Source organism: Postia placenta (genome assembly GCF_002117355.1).
Source record: "Postia placenta MAD-698-R-SB12 unplaced genomic scaffold POSPLAscaffold_14, whole genome shotgun sequence".
NCBI lineage: Eukaryota > Fungi > Basidiomycota > Agaricomycetes > Polyporales > Adustoporiaceae > Rhodonia > Rhodonia placenta.
This window is the reverse complement of record NW_020169845.1, coordinates 434,002-457,935: the sequence shown is the minus strand read 5'-3', so window position 1 is coordinate 457,935 and position 23,934 is coordinate 434,002. Positions and strand designations below refer to the sequence as shown.

Here is a 23,934-nt window from a genome sequence, read left to right as displayed (position 1 = left end):
GTTTATCAACAAGCGATTCATTATAGAAAATAAGGTGCAAACGCGGAAATTGAAAGAGCCGATTCCGCTATACAATATTGACGGCACCCTTAACAAGGACAGAAGCATCTCGGAAGTAGCCGTGCTACAGATGCAAATAGGAGAACACGTCGAGAAGACGGTATTCATGGTCACGGACATCGGTCCGGAGGATGTGATCGTTGGGTTAGACTGGCTATGTGAGCACAACCCCGAGATCGACTGGGAAAAAGGCTCCCTCAGATTGTCACGATACCCTGAAACGTGCAGTGCCAGGAGAATTGGCCGAATGGAGCAAGCAGCAACTGCGCATGATATGGGGGTCAGGCCCATGGCATGCAGGTGTTCACTGAAGTCCAAACGGTCGGTCATAGGTGCCTGCCGGAGTAAGGTACTCCCAGACTTCGAACCCGAAGAAGATCCGGCGGAAGTAGAGTGGAATGAGGCCGACTTGATTGAAGCCTGGGAGCAGGGTATCACGCTTCCCGGTGCCCCTCAGCTGTTTGTCGCAGCCGGGCATACGTACTTCCAGCTGTTCGCTGAGGAAAAGATCAAAAAGAAGGTCATTAAGACTGCCGAGGAGTCGGTACCTAAACAGTACCACGAGTTCCTGAATGTCTTCTCTAAGGAAGCATCAGAATGGCTACCCGAAAGGAAGCCTTATGATCACGCGATCGAGCTCGTGCCTGGCTATCCGATGTTCCACTCGAAGGTGTATCCCTTATCGAACAATGAGCAGGAGGAACTTCATATGTTCCTAAAAGAGCAGCTGGCAAAAGGCTACATACAGGAATCAAAGTCGCCTATCTCCTCCTCCTTCTTCATCATCAAAAAGAAAGAAGGGACACTTTGACCGGTACAAGACTATTGCCGGTTGAATGCGATCACAGTAAAGAACTGCTACCCCTTGCCGCTGATCGCCGAGATGGTGGATAAGCTCCGCGGTGCCACGCTCTTCACGAAGTTCGATGTCCGATGGGGATACAACAACGTCCGGATCAAAGCCGGTGACGAATGGAAGGCGGCCTTTGTGACTAACCGAGGGTTGTACGAGCCCTTGGTGATGTTCTTTGGTCTCACCAACTCCCCTGCGACCTTCCAGGCCATGATGAATGAGATCTTCCATGATCTCATTGTTGGCAGAAAGATCCTTGTGTACCTGGACGATATACTCATCTTCTCCACCAACAAGGAGGAACATGAGAGGGTCACACGTGAGGTTCTGCGCTGCCTTCAGGACAACGATCTGTTCCTGAAGCCTGAGAAATGCGAATGGGACATTCCCAAAGTCGACTATGTCGGCTATGTGTTTGGTGGCGATGAGGTAGCGATGGATCCCGTGAAGCTGAAAGGAATCAATGAGTGGCCGGTACCCCGGAACAAGAAAGACGTTCAGAAGTTCCGGGGGTTCTCCAACTTCTACCGCCGCTTCATCAAAGACTTCGCTAAGATCTCACGACCACTCGACCGGCTCACAGGGAATGACCCATGGCATTGGGGTGAGGAAGAGCAGCACGCCTTCGATGAGCTCAAGCGGCTCTTTGCGACAACTCCAGTCTTAGCGCTGTACGATCCTAATCGGAAAACGCGTATTGAGGTCGACGCCTCGGGCTACGCCACTGGCGGCGTGTTGATGCAGAAGCAGGATGACGGCAAATGGCATCCCATCGCCTTCCGGTCGCACGCCATGGACCCAGCCCAGCGGAACTACAAGATCTACAATAAGGAGATGCTGGCCATCATTGAGGCGCTAGACGATTGGCGCCACTACCTCGAGGGGTTGCCCAATCAGTTCGAGATCATCACCGATCACAAGAATCTTGAGTACTGGCGTACATCCAAGCATCTCACGCGTCGTCAAGCATGATGGTTGCTGTTCCTGGCTCGCTTCGACTTCCGCATCACGCACAAGGCCGGGACGTCGAATGGAAAGGCTGATGCCCTGTCACATCGATCAGACCATCAGATCGGCGATGAGGACGATAACACCAACCAGGTGGTTCTCAAACCAGAAAGGTTCCGCATCACCTCTGCCAGACGGGGCCATGCCTCGGTGACAGCCGATCAGTCGCTTCTGAAGCGCATCAGGGAATGTTCAGAGAAGGATCGCGTAGTGGCTGAAGTACTTGAGAAGGTGCAGGACCTCGGGCCGCCCCGGTTGCAAAGAGGCTTTGAGGAGTGGAATGCCAAACAAGGGCTCCTGCTGTTCCGCGGGTGCGTGTACATCCCAAAGAACGCGGAGCTCTGGTGGGATATCGTCAAGATCCACCACGACTTGCCGATCACCGGACATGGTGGTTGTGCCAAAACCCTGAAGCTTGTATCGCGGAACTACTGGTGGCCAGGAATGTCCAAATTTGTCAATGAGTACGTAAGCACCTGCGACGTGTGCAACCGTACCAAGACATTCCCAGCCAAGCCCCAGGGTCCGCTGAAGCCGAACGAGATCCCCGAGCGCCCGTGGCAGATCATCACGACCAATATGATTGTCGGTCTGCCGAAGTCTGATGGATTCGACTCGATCCTGGTCACTACTGACCGCTTTACCAAGCAGGTCCACTTCTCGGCCTGTCATGAGACCCTAACGGCAGAAGGTGCAGCAGACTTGTACATCCGCGATGTGTTCAAGCATCATGGGGCCCCGGCCAAGGTCATATCAGACCGAGGTCCCCAGTTCGCTTCAGAATATCTCCACGTGGTGTACAAGGGACTAGGGATCGAGCCGGTGCTGTCCACAGCATTCCATCCCCAGACAGACGGCCAGACAGAGCGTTGGAATCAGGAAATTGAACAGTACCTGCGCACTTTCACAAGCCACAGGCAGGATGATTGGGCAAAGCAATTGCCGCTCGCGGAATTCGCACTGAACAACCGAGTTCACTCCGCAACCAGGCACTCCCCTTTCTTCCTGCATCAAGGGTACAATCCTGAGATCCAAGTGCGGGTCAATCCAATGTCTGCGATGCCTGCAGCCGCTGATCGGCTCAAGATCCTGAAGGAGATTCGCAATGACACGCACTCTGCGCTCGAGCTATCAGCCGAGCGTATGAAAGTGTACTATAACAAGCACGTGCAGGAGGCACCAGTCTTTGCACCGGGGGACAAGGTCTGGCTTGACGCTTGGAACCTTAAGCTGAAACAGCTGAGCAAGAAGCTCAGTCCCAAGCGCCTTGGACCTTATGCCGTGCGGCGAAAGCTCGGAGACCTGGATTACAAATTAGTCCTGCCAAAGTCGGTGCCGGTGCACCCGGTATTCCATGTCTCCTTGCTTAGCAAGTACACGCATAGCGATATCCCGGGCCGGGAGCCGGAGGAGCCGCCTGCGATCGAGGTTGAGGGCAATGAGGAGTATGAAGTTGAGCAGATCAAGGACTCGAGGATCTTCCGGCGTCAACTACAGTACCTCATCAAGTGGAAGGGTTATGACGACTCGCATACATCATGGGAACCGGCACGCAATGTTGCCAATGCACCGGCCCTCATAGCCGACTTCCACCGGAAGAACCCGAATGCCCCTCGCCGCCTCAATACTGCTGTCTTTGGTGATCTCAACTTTCAGCCAGTGCCTTCGCTGATGACTGAAGCACGCTGCCGCTCCGGGTGGGAGATGGGCAAGGGCGCCTCGCATGAGGTCATGCGCCGTTGAGGGGGGGGGTAATGTCATGAGTTGGCATGGCGCCTAACCGTTCTGTCATTTTTTCCTTTTTGCGGGCTCGAACCCACGACCTCTGTACTACTTGCCTGATACGGACACATCATATCTACTGTACGATTAGATTAGATGGGGCGGCAGTGCACGGCACAGCTTGGGCTCCGCTGACACAGCCGCTCTGACTCACCGGCCCCCGGGGCCGCGTCAGCATGCTGCGCACGGACCAACTGCGCACGGACCAGTGCGCACAGCCTCCCCTAATCTCCTCATGTATATAAGCCGGCCTCTGCTGCCCTAGGGACCTCAGTTTTGACCTCTTGTCCCTAGGTCAGTAAGCTCCCATGTACTTACTTCCTTTTCTTTACTAACTAATATATTCTTGTCCCTAGCCTTAGGTTTGAGCGTTGCTCACCATCACTTCGGTAAGGATCAGTCAGACACCCCCAGCCTTCAAGTTTTCCAGTCGCTCGACCTCAAGTCGCGACAAACGTGATCATTGTACCCGTCTTCCAAAGTCTTACACCAACAAGTTATGGCAATTAGATAACCCTATTTAACAGTACACACAAATTTGATGTGAAGGTAAATGGCTACGAGCCTGACTCTCAGGCTGACCCATTCGGTCGGTTGGACCAGAAACGTCGATACCAGTTGAGTGAGCATGAGATCTCCGCTGCCATGCATCCAAAGTACCCAAGTGAGGCAGCATTGCGAGGTGGAAGTCGCGCATGCAGCACCGCGTTCAGCTGGCGGAAAGAGCTCTCCTGGACCCGCCCGTGCGGGAGGCCTCAGATCAGGTCTGCAGTACTCAGAGGAAGATGAATACGTACATCATACGGTGTATATCGTGCGCCCATCAGAGCTGAGTCTAGCCTGCCCGTAAAGAACCGCGCAATGTCAGTGGGGAAGACTGCATGTAGAGTAGAGAAGCCCACCAGTTCGGACTATCCGTAACAGGGCGCATGTGTGTGAAGGTTTCGAAAGCGTACTTTCCTGACTGATACCCTCCGTCTATGCACCAAGCGTCAGCGCTCGGCGCGGTGCTAATGATGAGTGCTAGGATGCGACTTACGGCCGCTTGCTCCAACACCACCAAAGGGAGTAGGTGCTGAAGGGGTCTCAGTCAGCATCAAGTACTTTGCGCGTGATGCGGGATAACACGGAGACACGCACCTCCGATTTGCAGCAGAGTATCGTTGATGGCGACGGTTCCGCTCAGCGTGTTGTCGATCACTGTGAATGATGAACATGCTATCGACGTTATGGACAGAAAGAACAACCTTTGGTCTTGAATGCCGCGTCATTGGAGAAGATGTATAAGCACAACGGATGGTCCCTGCGACTCTCAATTGTGAATCGAGATGCAGAGACACAGGATAGCACGTACCGCTCGCCGATGAATGCTATCGCCTCGTCCACGTCGCTAACAGGCACGATAGGCAGTACCGGCCCAAACAGTTCCCTGACAGTGCACAGAAAGCATTAGTCCAACTGCCCGAGAACATTCACAATCTCGAGCAATGGATGACGACTCACTCGCTCATGAGTGAATCTTTGGGTCCGACATCCCTCACAATCGTTGGCGCAGCATACAGCGTCTCCGTGTCTACTTCGCCGCCGATTACGATTGTACCACGGGTCGTGTCGACGAGCTTCTTGATGCGCTCCGCATGACGCTTGTTCACCATGCGGGTCACCTCGCCCGACTCGCGGGGGTCAACAGGGTGCAGTTCTTTGTATCTGCACAGATATGATCAGCTTGACTATATCTAACATTCACAGACCGAACGCACGCTGCAACAAGCGCTTCGACAACGGCATCCTGGAAGTGCGCCGGGACAATGACGTAGTCCGGACATAGGCAGATCTGGAAAGTCGACTATTAGAGGGTGGATGGCTGTCTTAGGTTGAACATACACACCTGGCCACCGTTCGCTAGCTTTCCCCACATAATTCGCTTTGCTGCCGTCTTGAGGTCGCATTTTGGGTCAATTACACAAGGGCATTTGCCTGAGCAATGCATATGCGATTGTCTCTCGGAGATCACCATCATTCAATACTCACCTCCCAGCTAGCGGGATGCATGAGTGTCCGTCTGTATAAAGATGCAGGAAGGGTGCCTACTTCGAGTGTAACGGGTGTCAAGTGTTGAGCAGCAGCAGTGCTGACAACACGACCGACACGACCATTCCCTGTATACAGAACTGACCATGTGGAGTCAACAGCGAGCTCTAATCACATAGTCATGAAGACTCACTGTGATCGAACGGAAGCTCAAGGATCTAGACCAGAGTCAGGGTAATGCCATGGATCAGCGGAGAAGAGCGTACCTTTGTAGTCTCGGGAATAGCACCATTGACTACCCGAACGACATCAGGATCAAGATACTGCGGAATGAGCTCGGTGAGCAGTGTCGCAGTTGCCATAGACAGCTCAGATGGCTTGAGGAGAACTGTGTTTCCGGCTGCGATAGCGGCGGCCTGATGAGATCACGAGGACCAATGCATAAGCGGACGAGGTAGCAGCACGCTATCGAATGTACTCACGAGAGGACATAAAATGAGATAGACAGGATAGTTGAATGGGCCAATGATCAGCACGACTCCCTTGGGCTCTTTTCGGGTGATAGGCGACATAGGGTACCACAACAACGAGAACGGGGCACGTTGAGGTGAAGCCCAGGCTTCTACATTGTCATGTGCACCTTGCAGCTGAAGGAGTGTCCCGTTAATCTCCAGGCTAATGCCCGAAGTAGCCGAAGGAACCTATCAATATTTCTATAAGCCAGATAGACATGATCCGACTCACAGCTGAGCCTCCTTAAACGGTCGCCCAAGGTCTGCATGCAGCGCCTGTTGGAAGCGGCCTACGTTGTCGTCGAGAAGATAGAGTAGCTGGGATAGCTGTGCCTTGCGGAATGCGACAGACTTTGTCTTCCCGGATCTGAATGCTGCTTTGAGGCCTTCATAGACCTGGATTAGAACGGGTATGAGCAAGTCACATATGTACATTGTTTCCTGGTCTGACCTTGGGGATCTCCTCTAGCGGGGTGCACGACATGGTGTCGGGAAGGAGATGGTGTCGAGGAATGATTGTGCCAAAAGAGCGACGAGTAAGGATAGGCAGTGCGCCGTGCGTGGAGCGTTTAGGGGTATTGTGAGACGACAGTAGGCGAATACGGACTGTATTATGGTGGCATCCACACTGTGTTCTTCATCAAACAACGATGCATCTCCATGCAGGAGATCAATACTGTGCCTACCTGGGTAGTCGGCAGACCCCCCAAGTCGGCAGCCTTGACCTACCTCCAATCAGAGGGCAGGATTCCCCGGAACCTCTCGGGATGTTCGCAATCCGACGCGATCCGATCATTGATTTTGGCTCCATGGCCAATCAGGAAAGGGGTGCCGACTTGGGGTCTGCCGACTACCCAGGTAGGCACAGTATTAGAATGGGAACCTCTAACAGTTGTCAGCTCGGCGGCTGGACCAATTTGAAGCTCTGCTCTGCTCACTGGCCCAACACAACCGTTCTGCTTACCACATCCGTCCCCGCCCTCGCCGCTCGTTGACGTGTTGGCTCTTGTTGAAAGTGAAACACGCTCTAGGCGCAGATGCAAAATAGCAAGGACCAACATATAGGAGCCTTCCCGCAGGATCTGGACAGTTTCCACATGCAAACGGGACTTTGAAACAGACCCACTGTGTCGGTCGCCCCCTGACAGCCGACATGCCGTCCCCCTCGTGAGGTACGCTGGCCTGCCTCATCTCGGCGTGTCCCTCGCGCCCCACGCGCTCTAGCTGGCTGGCCACTGTTGCCCTCACGCCTCCGCTGGATTCTGTAGGCAGGGAACATGCATGGCGTCTGGTGCCAGAGCAACGCACAGGATGCTCTGGCGTGAGGATCGGGCGTTGGCCTTGCGGCCCCGATCAGACACCATTAGTCGGGAAAGCAAGGCAAAAGGCGGAATGTGGCAACGGCGACAAGCACGACACGGAGCGGCATAGGCCGCGAGACTACGTTGAGCCATCGCGACACAGATTTGCACACCCCGGCCACAGGAGGAGCCGACCATGCGCACGGCAGCATCTGCGACGGTGTCCATCTGTCGGTCGACACAAATGCACGCGGGCGACTCTGCACAACGCGTGCGTGCGTACGCCGCCGTAAACGAGCACGCATGATCGCACGCGATTGGCGGTACGCCACCCGCGTCTGCCTGTCGCCCCGTTGCGGAGACCCAGCCGTTACCTGTGTTCACTTGTCATAGTCGGTCGGAGTGGCAGAACTAGAGCGCGAGTGCCCGCTATTGATGCTGAGGGATATAAAACGCGGGCGGCCCTCGTGCATTGTGCGGGTTGGCGGCGGTGTGCTCGGGAGACTGCAGGGATATACAGACGACGATGCAGAGGAAAGATGCGATGACGATGCAGAGGAGACCCCAATGATAACGAGTATGTAATGCTCATCACGAGCAGTGAGCGCGGCGGAAGAAACACAGCGTTGTCGAGGAGGAATCGGGATGGTAGGCAGGACTGACGGAGTGATGGCATGGGCGAGAAGTTCGCTATGCCTCAGATAGAACAAACATCTGTGGTGTAGATCGCTCGGCTCCTGGAAGAGCATAGATTGAGGGATCATGCGCTGGGTTATGAGGTCTCATGCGGCCCACATGGCCTTCCATTCCTCAATGGTTGGTATTCCGAAGGGAGTATTAGCAGATTTGCTCTTGCAAACCACGTTCGATACTTACTCAGCTGATGCGGGGATTTTGAGCAGAGGGAGGACTTCGAAGCACTGTTTGTCCAGCGTTCAATGGGTCGCAAATTGGCCTCCGCGAAGAGAATGTAAGTGTTGCGCTCGGAGTAGTAAGCACAACAGTGTTAGTGACGAACAGGCTCGAGCACAGCCAGTCTACCTTGTATGACACGTCAATGCGGATCAACACCTTAGCCGGGAATGAGTAGCTTGAGTTTGTAACAGGATCAATGGTACTATGTGTGCAAAGAGACTTATAGAATACCTCGTGACGGCCTACAACCATGATCAGAATCTGAATTAATGCTCTACGCGGGTACACACGTTCTTGTTCATTATATCTTCCAACATACCCCCATTTGTCGTCGCTGAACAGCTCCTCGTCGCCCAGCCTTGCCAGCGCATTTGAGGTCATTCATACTGAAGGCCTTAGTGATACCTTTAGAATCGTTGTATGCCACCTCGGTCCTCAATCGCTTGCCGTAATTCCAACCAAGCAGTAGTGTATCACTAGACCTAGGGCGGAGAGACAAAGCACGTAGGAACGCAGAATGTGGTTCAGCAGCGAACCGTCGCCAATGAACAATGGCCGTCCATCAAGAACCATGCGCGAGCCGCGAATCGCGTTCAGCTCTGTGGGCATCCGGACATGTCTGCGATGGCGAGCCTCAGGGGAGCATGATGGACCGGGCAAAGATTAGATCAGGAAACGAGGAGAGGCTGTTGCATGAGTCCTCCTGCGTAGCCGTAAAAGATGAGTATTGTAGCGCGTGCTTACAGCGTCCACTCACTCATTATTCGACGTGCGGGCAGACCGGAGGATGTGCGTGTCGCAGGCATGTAGTATGTATCAGATACATGTACAACTACAGGATTAGACGCTTTGTGAGGCCCGCGATAGGCCGCCCTTGCGGGCCCGGCTGGGCCCGGCCTACAACGGCCGGCTTGGCACGGCCTGAGGGCTTCAAACCGGGCTTTGCATATCACTACTAGCGAGCAAGGAATAGTCTTTTCGTCAGTGCGCCGTCTGTAATTCTTGGTCTCAACGCATTGGATAACACTCCGAGGTTCTCGGGAGAAATCAGTAAGATAGTACGAAGACAGCGAAGGCGTTTTGACAGGAGCAAACTGAGACGGCTTGCTGCGGTCGAAGTTGTCCAGGAAGAGCCAGCCGGATAGTCAATTGGAGCTCGTAACCCGGCTCCCTGGGAGTGGTAAAAGAATGGCACTGCGACGAAACCGAACACCCCATACAAGCAGTTACATCTCTTGCATCTTCTGCTATGGGAACAGCGCTTCTGCTTACCGCGTCTTCGCGTCCTGAATACATGCAGGCTTCAGACAAGAAGCTCCCGGGAGATCCGAGAATCCCGTGTTTCACTTCGGCTTGTAAGACTAGAAATCTGGACATACCGGTCTACATGCTTGTGAGTAGTTTATACACTATTGTGCCGCCATCCCGTACACCCATTTGTGCCACTGCACGAGACCATACACAAGGAAGATTGGAGTATGTGCGTGGGAGATGCATATGAACAGCCACCGTGGACTGTGTTCATTCACGCACCACGCAAGCGTGATGATCCACAGAGAGCAGGACACGATGTAGAGGTCGTTCGAACATGCCATGAGCACCGCCAGCTGGACCGCCGTGATGAGCACCCTGGCCCTATACACGGAGTCAAGAAGAACGGGTATCGTCGGTATCCGCGCTACCTTGTCGTCCTCAAAGTCCCGCATGTCGTGTGTGATCTACCAGATACACCCAAAATGAATGGATATAGACAGCTGTGACGAGCTGACAGGACTCACCGACATGCATGTCCAGTTAATGGTGGACCAGACCATAAGGCGCACGGGGTCCCAGGTCCTAGAGACAGGTGCAGACACCACGGACCAAATTACCGGAAAGAACCCTGAGCTAGAGAAATACGTGAGCGCCTCATTGTCCGCTCTCTCGTGCAACTTTCTCTTACCCACGAATGACGCCGACAAATACCGCCTTCATGACCGGAACGCGTTTAAGGACGAACGCATGCTTGGCCTCGCCTCTCGAGGTAAGAGCCGGCCAATTGAAAAGCGGTGTATTCCATAAGAGCGCAGGTACGAGGATGCATGCGACCAGCATCCACGTGGAGAGAGGACAGCACAGCAGTCCTATCAGCAATGCGACGGCATTGAGGATGAGATATATCCGCGCACGCGAGAAGACGGACACGACGTCGCGATCGTCAAGCTCTCGCGCTTGTGCATATACCGGTGCCTGGTCTAGGTAATGATCAAGTCCATATCCTATGTAATCGGCTGAGCAGAGCGCGACAACCTGGATTGAAGGACCGGCCAGGTAAGGGACGTTGTGGATGTGCTATACAGGGCATGCTTACCGGTCTCCAGTCTATAGTGCCAAAGGTAGAGTGGGAAGTAAAGACCGCTACGACAAAGCTGCATACTTGGAGCCAGAATGGTTCTGAAATGAGGCGCGTGCGTATTTCTTGTGCAGTAGACGGTGGAAGTGACATCGCGGTCATGTCGGCAAATGTGGTGCGGTCGAGGTCGAGGTCGAGGATAAAGTGAGCCTCCTGCACCGTATCATCTTTTCATATGTCTTCATTAGCATGCCCTATCCCCATGTGCTCATTTGCGCTCAGAGGATGGGCGGTGCGGCAGATTTTAGGTTAATTTACAGCCATACAGGGGAGCGGAGCGATCGTCCCTGTTGTTTCGGTCTCTGTCATATTGATGTGAATGTGTGATGCACAGGAGCCACGACTGTGTGATATAGTTAGATGACTGCATACACAGCCCAAGTCAGCTCGTAACGCACCACGGGAGATGGACCATGGCCGTGAACTCACCCCGATGTCAGTCAGCCTGCAGATGCGAGAGCGGAGCATATAGTTGATACGAAAGATGGACTTCCCGAACAGCGGCGCCGATTTAGCTCTTCCGGCTGTCACATTTTGCCGGCGCTGTTCATACATGGGACTCAGAGACGCAACAAGGCTGCAATAGCTTCGTGTCGCAAAGCACCTGACGAGTAGCCCCAGGGGGAAGGGAACCACTGACAGACGTTAAATATGTCCAGAACGTAGGGCGATTCTGGCTATATGTTCGTATTGGATTGATTCACGAGCAGTACCGATGTGCACTACTGACTCGTATCAATTTCATTTCCCTGAGAGCAAAGGCACATACATCTTCGGACACTCCACAGTATACGTCAACTAAGTAGTTGCCATGTGAGCAGCATTGCCTGATCTATACAGTCTGACCCAACGGAAGATTCATAGCTAGATTCACGACACCATATACGAGGTGGAAGTAGGATGCGTGCGAGAACAATCTCCGTTCGGCAGAATCATCGCGTGTGTCTTCTTGCGGGGCTGTGCGCTGACCAGCGGGTAGACTCTGGAAGGCTTCAACATGAGATTGGAAAGCGTTGCCAGGGGCGCATACTAATCTTCAATCGCCGGAGTGGCAGGTGCTTGATGTATATCACACCGAGGGTGTAGCAAAGCTACAGATCTCCACAGTGGCATTAACATATGATTATCGTCTCCTGCAGGCGGGGGGCTGTAACGGGTTAGACGGCTGGCGTGATTGGTATTCGCATGCCGGCGGGCACAGGAACCACGCGAGGACGCTGAGATCTGAAAGATCAACCAGCTGGCGTCACAGTCCGCCTAAGAATGCCTGTGGCAGCCGCCAGGCTGTCTAATCTCTGCTGAGGAAACGGAACGTGCATCTGGTAAACACACCTTTTCTTCTTCTTCTAGCAAAGAGGAGCTCGCATCCGTTCTCGTCTCTTCTGGCATCTGAGATCTCAATGCCTGTTCTCGGTGAAGCTTCGTACGAGAATACCGGAGCGTTACGTAAAGGCGGCGGCCATCATCGAGTTAGTTGGAAGGCATCCACGCCGCTCAGGGAGGCTAGGCGTTTGTCTGGAGTGTAGCCTTCTATTCTTATCCTCTGACAGATGATTCCATATCGGTAGACCTGTTAAACTCAGCGTGTGCGCTGCGGGCGGAGACTACGGTCGATTGGTCGGATTCGGGAGTGCCGGCCGCCATCAATTGGTCACAAGAGTCACGACTGTTATGATGTGTCGCTTATATCATTACCATAGTCGAACTTGTATGTTACAATGAATGAAAAGACGAGGTTTTCGACAGTTCAAGCTTGCCTGAAGTTGGAGAGTCGTAATGTATATCTATGCACATAATCAGAATGACTATACAAGACGCTGGAGAAGTCCAGGACCAAGTAGAAAGAAAATAATAACAGCAGTCTGACAAGCGTACTGTAGCTATGGTCAGATATCCTTGTGCATGCTTGTATCGAATACATTGGTGGTATAACACTATGCAAAGTAAGACCTGACCAATGCATGCCTCTGAAAAGTTTCCTACTTCAAAAAGAAAGAATATTTGGAGTAAGTAGATCTCATTACATAATACAGCTGCAAATATATGACCGATATTGGAAGGGTGACAACAACGCCGATGACGCCAATGTGACGCTCGGCCTGCGAGCGCCAATCGAATCCGACCAATCGACCATGGCCTCCTGCGGGCGGGGATAGTAGGCGATCCCTGGAGACAACAACTCACTGCGGCGAGATGTGGCCGCAGCGATATTTTGCCGGGTCTAGCCAGGTCGGGACCATAGTTCCGAGCGCCGATTCCCAATTTCGCATCAACTCCGCTTGCGCAGGTATGAAATGAGCTGAAAAGTTTGTGAAACGCAAGTCCTTTTGAACGTGATATGTCACCTGCCATATTTGGTAGATCTACCCCGTTTTCCCACGATTTGATGTGCTGTGAAACGGCCGCTGTGATGCAGGTCCATGCCTATAGCCATTTCTATCTTCTTCTATGATGTGATCAATGAACTTACTCGCTATGGGCTTCGGCTGCCTGTCCATTCAGGAGGCCCAAATACCGCCGGCGGCCTGCTCGTCGCTACCTCCCGCAAGTCGTCCCCCAGAACTGCTAGGAACAACCTAACCACAAGCAGCCTCCTGTGACTAGCAATGGGTTCGGCGTCGTCTAGGTACATCCTTACTGAAGTTCCCAAGTATGCTACCCCCGTTGCTGAGGCTCGTGGCGACTCGTGCAAAACGTATGATTATGTCATTGTCGGCGGAGGTGCGTACTGGCTCACTGGCTAGTTCTCATTGGTAACAACATATCGCATGTTGTGGCGCAGGCACCGCCGGCTGTGTGCTCGCCTCGAGGCTCTCCGAGGATCCCAATGTGACTGTGCTCCTCCTTGAGGCTGGAAAAAGGTCGGACAAGTCGCTCTCATTCGCACGCGGTACTCACACAATCCATTGTTCAGTCACGAAGGCATATTGCCGAGTCGAATCCCGCTCTCCTTCACAAAGCTATTGAACAGTGAATTCGACTGGAAGTTCTCTACCACGTGCGTCTTTCTATTGGATGTGGCATCATGAGGGTCGCAATGGGCTGCGACCGGCGTTATTGGCAGAAATATGCAGGCATCTGCCATGATTTATAGCATGTCGTGACGTTAAATTCAGGTTTACAAAGCAGAGTTACCGCGGCGCAGAGCTACGCTTCCACAATGAAGGCAGACTGAGGGTGGCCTCTGCTAGTGTCTGAAGCAGGTCGCGATGGTCATTCTGCCGGCAGCTGGCGGAACTCATCTGGTTGTTTGTCACAAGCCAGTCGAGTCATGTACATGCGTCTGAGTTGGGACATCGAGGGAGAAACAAGTATTATTCTGGAAGTGGTGCCCCCGTGCAATCCGATCACGCCCATGCCACCCCTCATGATTTTTGTCGGTGCATTACTAAGACATCCATCCCAGTCCTCAGGAGAAGCTCGACGGCCGTCGTATCGCATGGGCCAGAGGAAGAGTGCTTGGCGGGTCGAGGTGCGTACGGAGAATTGCCAAACTGTTCCGGGGATAATGATATGTTCATAGCACAATAAATGCTGTGATTTACCACCGCTGCGCGCCGGAAGGTCAGTACATAACACGGTCTGATGTATTCTGGCTCATGTCATTGCAGACTACGATGCATGGGAGAAGCAGGGGGCTACTGGCTGGGGCTACGAGACCATGAAACGGTGGGTGGTCTGAATTGCCGCTGTTATTCGTGTCCTTAAATCATAGCCCAGGCTGTTCCTCAAGGCGGAGAAATACCTGCCCGAGGCACACTCGACGGTCGACCCGTCGCACCACGGTGACTCTGGCCCGTGGAAGGTTAGAGGTGTCCCACTGGCGGTGAGCACCGACCAAGGCTGAGTACAAGCGCGATCTAATGCAAGATAGCCTGCTAGCGAGACGATTGTGCAAGCCTGTGAGAACGCGGGTATTCGTAGCCTACCGTAAGTAGCTCTGTACAAGGTCTTTCTCTATTTATACCCATTACGCGACAGGGATTTCAACACTGATGAGGGCACGCTGGGCGTGGGCGCATTCACGGCCTTCATAGACGAGAAGAGTGAACGTGGGTTGCCTGCGTTCCATTATCCTTATCCGCAATATCAATTGTACGATGCATGACACAGGGAGCTCGGCAGCGACGGCATATCTCCACCCGGGAGTGCTTCAGCGGCCCAACCTGACTGTCGCTGTCTCAATCACGACGGAACGGATCCTCTTTACGAACGACGCCGACGGCACGCCGCGCGCTACGGGCGTGGTGGTCTCGACTGCCGACGGCGCACCCAAGTACCAGGTGCGCGCGGCGAAGGAGGTGGTCGTATGTGGGGGTGCAATATGCTCGCCGCAACTGCTGCTTGCCTCCGGGATCGGGCCTGCCGCGCACCTCGCAGAGAGGAATGTGCCCCTCGTGCGCAATGTCCCGATGGTCGGCGAGAACCTGCTCGCGGTACGTTGTGTGGACTGGCCATTACCATACGCAAAGGCTGACGCATGCGATGCACATGCAGCACTTCTCGCCGGGCGCGATGCTGTTCAGGATGAAGCCAGGGACGACGTGGGACTATCTGTACAGCCCGACGTCTACGATCGTTGGCCTCCTTAGATGGCTTGTCTTCGGCACGGGGCCCCTGTCCACGATTGGAGGTCAAGTCGGAGTCTTTGTGCGTTCTGATGACCCTCGGTGAGCCTTTCTGCACTGGTTCGCTTGATTCAAACCTCAAATCAGTTCAAAGTCTGCGCTCACCATCCCGGGGTCCAATCGCGGACCTTAGCTCAGGGCCAAAGGCGCCGGACATCGAGCTCGCGACCGCGCCGATGACTGTGATTGCCCGAGGCACTGTGAATCCCCCTCCGGGTACACACGGGATTACGATGGTATGGCTCTCATTGGACTGTAAGTCGCCTGTGCGTTGCTAAAGCTGGCGGCACCGGTAGGGCCCGATTCTGTTGAAGCCACAGAGTAAGGGCACAATCCGGCTGCAATCCACGAACATGTGGGACCCGCCGCTCATTGATCCCAAGTGCGTCGTTTGCAGCGAGGTGTGACGCATGCTGATGTTGTGACTTCTGCCCAGCTACCTCGCTACGGAAAGCGACATGAACCTCGCGCTGGAGTGCATGCGGATCACCATGCGCATCGCACGCTTGGAGCCCATTGCGTCCAAATTGGATCTGTCAAACCCACCTGCGAAGCCTGTATTCGACGAATTCTGGCCGACATATCAGGACCCTGACACTGTGAGCCGTCCATCATTCTGTCTAGCATACTCTGATAGTTCGGGCGGTGCTTAGGTCTCGGATGAAGACCTCAAGACCTGGCTGCGGAAGTGGGGCACGACGGCGTGGCATCCGGTGCGTTGCGCTCGCTGCTTCTTTGTTTGTATACCGCAGATGTCCTGATATCACATGTTAGACCTCGACCGTCAAGATGGGCGCATCTCCCGCCACAAGCGCTGTGGACACGGAACTGCGTGTGCACGGCGTGCACGGCCTGCGCGTGGTGGACGCTTCCGTCTTCCCCGATCAGGTGTCGGGGCACCCGTGCGCCGCGGTGATAGCGATCGCGGAGAGAGCAGCGGAGCTCATGAAGAGCTGAGATGGTATGGCTGTTAGCGGGGACATTATCGTCTGTCTTCAAGTCGTTGGACACGTGTGTAACCTTTTTGGAACTATTTTTGGGTGTATTGGTCTGACTTTCAAATTGTAAACATGGGGGTGCATCGGAAATGCGGAAGGCCGGGAGCAGAGCCTCTGGCACTCCAGCTTCATAAGTTCACACGCAATTGGCAAAGGATCGATGGCCACTGTCAGGTCAGGCCGTGCGTTGCCGGGAAGAAGCTATCTTGATGGTATAAGCAGCGAGCTGGCTCAACTCAAAGCACTAGGGAGCAGGCTTTTGCATATTGTCAACATGATACGTAACGATTGTCAATTGTATTTGCAAATTGTCATCACTGCTGCGAACGGAACGCGATGTGGCAGACGGCATTATCCGAGATAAGTTTCTCCATTAGTGATTTTCGCAAGTTGTACTAGAAACGCTGTGTTTCAGGTAGTCAATCTGAATCACCTCAAAACACTGACAATGGCTACTTTAGCTGTCCATCGCCATACTTTCATGAACTGCACTGCAGTTCTGATGAACCCGGATGTTTCATGCAGATTCATGCGATGGTACCTCCCGACCCGCGCTGTGGCCGCGGAATCTCCCTCCAAGTACAACAGGACGCTGTTGACGCGCTGCATCTGTCTCAAGGATATGTTCAGGGATTGGAAGATCAGATTGTTCTGAACATCACAAAAGTAGTGCATGCCATTTAAACGTCTCTTCCCCAGCATGTTTTCGTCGCATTTCAGCAGTCAGCACTAGCTCAGGCAACAACCACCACTTCGTAGTCGTCTGTGTCTGATACAGTCTGTGTTCATGGAAAATCGTATCGCATTATCTGTGCTTGCGGGGTCATTGGTTGTGTACTTGCTGTACAGGCGATGGTCGAAGATTTCAATATCTGACGTCCCGGGACCAAGATGGCAGTCCTTCTGGACAGGTAAACATGACTTTACTTCTTCATTACACAGCTCACTTCCGTTTTATCCAGGAAACATAAAGCAGCTCCGACATGAAGAGGTAATCACTATGGACACTGAATGGCAAACTAATTTTGGTAATGTTGCACGCATCTGGTACCCGTTCGGGGTACGTCTTCGCCTACCTTTCTTACTCCGATAGCACTAACATTATCACCTGATCGACAGAGGGAAGCACTCTGGATAAGCGATCCACAAGCCATGAAGTACATTCTCCAGAAATCTGGTTATGCCTTTGAGAAGATCCCAGAACGAAGAATAGCAGCAAAACTTATAGGCGACGGAGGACTTGATGGGGCTGATGGTGGGCCCTATACGTCTCATAGACTAAAGGCAAAGGTGACTCAGAGCATATTTTTGACAGCGAAGACTCACCAGAGGCAGAGGCGTTTGATGGACCCTGCATTCGGAACACCGGTGGTCAAGGCATTCTTCCCCTGATTCATCCAATATGCTGAGACCGTACGCTTACAAAGTTCAAGCATGACTTTTATCGCTAACAAATCTGTCTCCACACAGCTGTGCGCTCAATGGACTCAACTTGTCGATAACTCCAGTGATGGGACAACATGCGGAGTGAATGTTGCACGTGGCTTGAGCTGCGCCACAGTCCATACGGTGTGCGATGGTACCGTGCCGCTTTTTTCCCTCCGGGAGAACAGCTCATGTAATATCCATAGCATTATTTGGCTATCGTACTGGGTGCCTGGAGAACGAGGACAATGAGCTTGCCAAGGGGTACATGAATTTCTTGTGAGACTATCTCGAGGCCCTGAACAATCTTTCTTGCTGATGCGATATGCTGTAGGACTGTCTGCGCATCCAGACCATCAAGCTTGAGACTCATGTTCGAGACATTGGCAGAGTATTTGACGGTCCCAATTGCTTCCGCATTGTACTTGAACTTGCCCACAAGAGTTGCGGCGAAGTTGCGATTCAACAGGAACGTGGCGCATCGTGTCGCCGAAGAGTTGTTGGAGACAAAGCTCTCGCAAGGGCTCCCGCGAACGGACAAGCGAGATCTCATGAGCATCTTTGGTCATTATGTTCTTCAGTGATTATTTCCAGCTTGCACTTAGATTCTCTTCGCAGCGCAAGCCTGCAAATCCATGCATGCGCATTCAAGGATGAGCCGCTACGAGGTCATCTCACAAGTACGCACGATTATGTTTGCGGGCTCGGAGACGACGACAAACGCGCTCAGCTTTGCGCTCCTGGAGCTGGCGAAATACCCACACTACCAGCGTCGTCTCCGCTCGGAGATTAGAGCAATGGAAGAGACCGTTCGTGCACGAGGCGACGAAATCTCTCCCGCGGAAGTGGAGGCAATGCCCTTCTTGCAGGCGTTCATCAAGGAAGTACTGCGCCTCCATCCACTCGTTCCGTACATGTACCGCCAACCCGTCGCCAACGACATCATTCCCTTATCTAAGCCAATCACCACTCGGTCAGGTCAGGTAATTCACGAATTACCTGTTCCAGCGGGCCTGCGTCTTGTACTCTCCATACCGAGCTGCAATCGGTCAGTTACCTAAATCTCATGCATCAAGGTGGATAGTGAGACTCAGCGAACGACATTGACAGGGACAAAGATATATGGGGGGAAGATGCCGAGATCTTTAATCCCGACCGGTACCTAATCCCTCCCAGAGAGCGGACAATCGTAATTGAGCACTCTGAGAATTGTTCTGTCTCTGTTCATTAAGTCTTCCTGAATCTCGTAGTCAACAATTTTAGCGCTGCTCGAGCTCATTGGGTTCATGGCTCTACGGGAGGTGGCGAATGAATACAAACAGATTTGCTGCCGAAAACCCACAAGCCTGCCGCACTGCCGTTCACTTCTGCCATATGCCAGACACAGCCCCCGAGCACCAAACCCTGTGTCTTCGCTGGTGAGAATATTTTCGTTATCTGCGGCCTTCTCACGGTGACGGAAATTATACGTCAACGCTCATGGCACTCGAGAAGGAGGACTGCTTGGCAAAGTTATTGTTCGACATGGATGCAACGTATCCGCGGGCCGAAACGATGACTTGAAGGGGAAACAATGTGACGCTGTTTCTATATCATTAGATCTACTGAGCTCAATGTACCAATGGTGCTCGGGCATGGATGAGCGAGCCCTGTCCTTCCAACAACAGCGGTGAATTGTGGCTGTGACTGTTGACTTTCGCCTGGGGACGAGACGAGGGGAGTGGGAACGCGGACGCGAGCGAGCAAAATGGCGGGATTGTTAGAAACGCGTGGGGGCCAAGTACGGCCGCGCTACGGTACAAGTACTCTACGGGATCGATGTATTTTACTTGGCAATCGTGCTACGATCGTTCTCCCGGCTAGGCACAGGGCGCGTCGGGTCGGCCCGCTCGACACCGCGGGCCCCAAAATCTAACAGTGACGATATATTTCCGGGCCCCGCCAGATCGTTATCACAGTCCCGACCATTGATTTGATTGATACCGCTTCCGCACAGATCTTCTCGGGTACGTCTAACGATACGAAATCCGCTGGGAAACTAAAGAGAAGACCTATGTATAAACCAACCGCCCACAGGAATAAATTAGCTCGACAGATGGACGTGATTTTGATCGAGAGTCTCGGGTCTACAGTTGCAACATAAGCTCTTGATGAACTCGGTGGAAACCTGTTGAGTGGCTCTTATTAAGCCACTCCGCGCACGGTTGATTGTCGATTTTGGCAGTGCATAATCATTGCGACAGCAGAAATGATATGGAAATGCTCCGTTAAAGGAATGGGCGTGGGCAAATACGGTAGCATCATTTTGATACTTTTGCCACACCTCGCACGTTACACCTGTCAAGGAACGAAGCACTATGGCGAGATATTCTGATCATCTTGTCTGAGCGCTGCAGCTTATATGATCGATCGTTTGAACAGAGTAGAGTCTTCCATGGAGCGTTCATCACTATGATCATCACTGCCGTGCCTGTGATCCTTGTCGTGAACGACAGAATCACATGGGCGACTAACGTCCCGTGTGTTCTCCATCCGAGCTTGGTTGTTTTGAAAGAGTGCTGCGTGTACGAAGGAGTGGTTCAGCACATCACTATACTCTGGAGGCCGGGGCTCGTCTGCATTCTTCCCTTATACTAGATACTGTGATACAACGTGTGACCTGCCGATGTGCCCTGTAGTCCCTGATTATATAGGATATTGAACGATTCAGCTTAAAGCAATGCTCTGGCTCGTGGATATGTTGATGACCGTAGGTTGTCTACCTTGCTCGTATCTGTCATGTGTAAGTTGATTTAGGCATTATAATTATGCGAGTCAGACTTTCCTAGACACATTGTCTCCTCGCAGGTTTTGTAGAGGAATACTTCTGCTATTTTTTCCCACGGTAGAAGGCATCCTCACACTCGACTTCTTTCTATCTTGCATGTGGTGCCGCGCATTCAATCTAGATAACGCCAAGCGGTAGAGCGAGTGGGTAAGCGAGGAAATGAACGAGTAAGCGAAGCAAACTACTAACATTGCCATTGCAGAGTTCACATAAACTAGAGAGTGCAGCATCGTCAGCGAGCACATAGAAACGGAATCACATAGACCTACCTTTGCTTCCCGGGAAGTGGAACATGGACCAGTAGAACAGTGTGGTGTTAGCTGCGAGATACTGTACAGCTGCGTGTCACGATTGCGAATTCGATGCTCTCGGCTCACTCACCGCGACAGCTTGACCGACTTGGATAACTCTATATATTCCTGCATTTGTCAGTGCGTCTACGGCAGAAAGCAATACATGCGTACGATGTCAAAATCCCCCGGTTGATTGCGTACACCATCAGCTTTCGAACGAGGGTGTCTGTACTGGTGTAGAGATCAGTACTTTATACCAAATGATGAGACGCTCAGGATGCCTACCGGTTCAATCCAGTGTTCTCGTTATGTAAGGCCCAACATAGGCAAACTGTGATGCAGACATCCGTGACAGAAGCGGTAACCGGCTGTACTGACGCAGAAACCTAAGATCACGGCGATTTAACACCAACAACTCCTAGGAAACCGTGCGCGCGCTATCATATATTACGCACCCTCGTCCGCTGATATACGCCAGGGAGTGTGGGGTCCACTAAGCTGCAGAGCAATCAAGGACAACGTTAAGATCACATATCTAGCTAGTTTAGAGGAGGGCTCTTACCCTATCGCACAGTTCGCTGGATCACAATTGACACCAATCAATACATACTGGATATTTGGTAGGCGTCACTCCATAATAACATTACCTATTCCAAAGCCTGAAAGGCAACTCAGCAAATTTGCTTAGCTGCAACAACGTATGTTTGCCTTACCGAAAGACACGAAAGCTAACACAACCTACACAACGAACCATCAGGCTCACGTTGTAGGCATGTACACTGGAACCCACCAGCGTCCCCACGACCGGCAGTTTGTAGAACTTTCTACCGAAGACTTCCGATCTAGAATTTCAGTGGTGCATATGCAATAACAGCCGCCGCACTCACGGATCCAGATCGTGCGTAGGTAGTACCTGAGCATTATGTTAGTAGCTGTCACAGAAGCGTACAATGCAATAACTCGTACAGTTGCACGGTTAACACGACAATCGCCTGTTACCCAACGTATCAGAGGGATTGAGATTCAGAGAAAGGTTCAAAACGCTCACCGCAAACATATATTCCAGCTGATGTGTGAATATCGATTAGCGTGAATATACAATCTATTCCGAAGCCAATGCGTCTTACTGGCCCTGTACTTTGAAACGCAGACTTCATTATTAGTTGCTTTACAACATGTATAATTGACCATACGGCTCCAATTTGGTGAGAGCTAAGGGATCCATATGTCCTTGAACCAGATATTTATACATGAACTGGACACACAATGAGGATGGGTCATCGCAGGTAGTGTTTATAACTCGCCTGGACCGATACAACAGTGATCAGAGTGTCGAATGTCCTGCATTCAGCCGACGGTCAGTGAGAAGCATCAGTCCAATGAATGTGCCAACCATAGACCATAAACCTGTCAAAGTTGGAGCGTCGCTTTCAGGCTTTAGCGGCAGCAAAACTCACAAGTATTTTCATGCCCAACATGTCTCCTGGGTATTCGCGCATATAGTACATGACCTGAGCACAAGTGAGGCCGAAAAGTCTGGTTTTCTCATAATTGTGATGTGGAAGACGACATACACAGGAAGGGCACTCACGGTGTGGCAATCATTACCCCAATGAAAAAGCAGCCCATGTTCGAGTTCAAGTCGAGCTCCATGCCTGTCACGCTGACTGTCGAGAGCGAAGAGCGTGAGGCGGGAGGGGGGCGGAATGGTTAGCTCACGCGTTGACATCCGGTGCGGTTGCTTTTCTCTTGTGTTTCGCCAGCTTTGGATAGCGTATTTGCTAATCAATCATCATGCGGAGATAGGAGCGATTTAGAGAAGGCAGGCACAACGCGATCACTCGAATGATGTCTCAGAATGGAAGACTGTATCGCCTTGACAAAAGTGCTTGAGGTTCGCCACCCGAGATAGCGTGCCAGTCAGGCTGTCAAAGCGAAGAAAGACTTGGAATAACCTGTACCAAGTTTGAGATGTGCATGCATTCACATGCCGTCGGCTGAAACTAAACATGATTATATTCGTGTTCCCACAAAAGTGAAACTGTGACTCTGGGTGCCTTCCGAGCGCAAGACCTTGAAATCGGGCGAAAAGCTGGCCGCTAGATACCACACGCTGCAGGGCGCTCCACGAAGACATCCCGTGGTCGGTTCTTCTGAGCGTCGTTTGACATGCTAAGAACACGCAGCATCATTGATCGGAGATCGAGAACAAATTACATCGGTGAAACGGGGTAAGCGCACGAATAGGAGGGATGTGTGGGAGAATCTCTCAGCGAATGCGCAATTTGCACTGTGGATGATCCTGCGCCCTACGGAAATCTGCGATCAGAGAATCGTCGAGGAAACTGTCGCCAATCGCGGTGCATATCATCTGGGAGGAGTCGGGAGTGCCTAAATTCAGCTATGACCTCGTTTAAAAGCTACACAGGCGGCGCTGAGATTGAGTTCAACCCGGGTTCATCAAACAGCACGCTCAACCCAGGATGGACCGGGTTTTTCCCCGAATTGGCACCGCCGGGTCTTTTCTGATTCAGCCTGGCATTGGGTAAAACCTGGCACCCGGTGACCTGCGCCACGACAGGTTCAGTGGACGGGCCGGACAATGCCGCTATTCCGCGAGCACCCCATAATTCCCATAAAATAATTCAAATAAATAATATATATATTATCCTGTATTCTACGGACATTCGACAGCAGCGCAAACCAATAGCTACTAGCTACATATAGGAAGTGTGTTCAGTATGTCAGTAGGTCAGTATGTCAGTAGGTCAGTATGTCAGTAAGTCAGTAAGTTCGGACGTCAGTAGGTTGGGACGTCAGTATTGTCAGTATATGATTAGTGCGTCGCTATTGTCAGTGGTATGTCAGTCTTGTCAGTCTTGTCAATATCATGTACTCCAGTCGGCCAC

The 23,934-nt window shown here is 52.3% G+C and overlaps 5 protein-coding genes across 5 annotated transcripts; 2 read left to right on the top strand and 3 right to left on the bottom strand.

Annotated features, from left to right (window-relative positions):
- Positions 1 to 4,190: 4,190 nt before the first annotated feature.
- On the bottom strand, positions 4,191 to 6,730 carry POSPLADRAFT_1075900 (hypothetical protein; the record flags this gene model as incomplete). Its single annotated transcript, XM_024482866.1, has 17 exons — positions 4,191 to 4,434; positions 4,501 to 4,543; positions 4,606 to 4,681; positions 4,743 to 4,778; positions 4,844 to 4,903; positions 4,951 to 5,006; positions 5,058 to 5,132; positions 5,207 to 5,410; positions 5,464 to 5,537; positions 5,592 to 5,680; positions 5,735 to 5,741; positions 5,795 to 5,874; positions 5,928 to 5,952; positions 6,001 to 6,150; positions 6,217 to 6,409; positions 6,479 to 6,642; positions 6,698 to 6,730. The coding sequence occupies 17 exons, from the start codon at positions 6,728 to 6,730 to the stop codon at positions 4,276 to 4,278; spliced, it is 1,524 nt and encodes a 507-aa protein (XP_024335320.1). The 3' UTR covers positions 4,191 to 4,275.
- Positions 6,731 to 9,871: 3,141 nt separating this feature from the next.
- Positions 9,872 to 11,409, bottom strand: POSPLADRAFT_1049321 (hypothetical protein; the record flags this gene model as incomplete). Its single annotated transcript, XM_024479715.1, has 5 exons — positions 9,872 to 10,180; positions 10,241 to 10,298; positions 10,405 to 10,696; positions 10,813 to 10,870; positions 11,284 to 11,409. 5 exons carry the CDS (start codon positions 11,407 to 11,409, stop codon positions 9,872 to 9,874), a joined length of 843 nt encoding a protein of 280 aa, XP_024335319.1.
- Positions 11,410 to 13,460: 2,051 nt separating this feature from the next.
- On the top strand, positions 13,461 to 16,439 carry POSPLADRAFT_1060369 (hypothetical protein; the record flags this gene model as incomplete). The annotated part of the gene is made up of 16 exons (XM_024481255.1): positions 13,461 to 13,575; positions 13,637 to 13,715; positions 13,769 to 13,852; positions 14,261 to 14,326; positions 14,378 to 14,418; positions 14,466 to 14,523; positions 14,575 to 14,680; positions 14,729 to 14,784; positions 14,836 to 14,906; positions 14,968 to 15,290; positions 15,352 to 15,524; positions 15,577 to 15,718; positions 15,779 to 15,864; positions 15,919 to 16,081; positions 16,136 to 16,195; positions 16,257 to 16,439. 16 exons carry the CDS (start codon positions 13,461 to 13,463, stop codon positions 16,437 to 16,439), a joined length of 1,806 nt encoding a protein of 601 aa, XP_024335318.1.
- Positions 16,440 to 17,267: 828 nt separating this feature from the next.
- On the top strand, positions 17,268 to 19,136 carry POSPLADRAFT_1049319 (hypothetical protein; the record flags this gene model as incomplete). The annotated part of the gene is made up of 7 exons (XM_024479714.1): positions 17,268 to 17,391; positions 17,443 to 17,540; positions 17,600 to 17,735; positions 18,094 to 18,184; positions 18,258 to 18,469; positions 18,524 to 18,953; positions 19,016 to 19,136. The coding sequence occupies 7 exons, from the start codon at positions 17,268 to 17,270 to the stop codon at positions 19,134 to 19,136; spliced, it is 1,212 nt and encodes a 403-aa protein (XP_024335317.1).
- A 1,713-nt stretch (positions 19,137 to 20,849) lies between these two features.
- POSPLADRAFT_1152820 (hypothetical protein) lies at positions 20,850 to 22,678 on the bottom strand (the record flags this gene model as incomplete). Its single annotated transcript, XM_024486693.1, has 11 exons — positions 20,850 to 20,913; positions 20,998 to 21,062; positions 21,114 to 21,141; positions 21,197 to 21,256; positions 21,311 to 21,411; positions 21,481 to 21,523; positions 21,588 to 21,634; positions 21,789 to 21,867; positions 21,913 to 21,938; positions 22,483 to 22,561; positions 22,617 to 22,678. The coding sequence occupies 11 exons, from the start codon at positions 22,676 to 22,678 to the stop codon at positions 20,850 to 20,852; spliced, it is 654 nt and encodes a 217-aa protein (XP_024335316.1).
- Between the last annotated feature and the right edge of the window lie 1,256 nt (positions 22,679 to 23,934).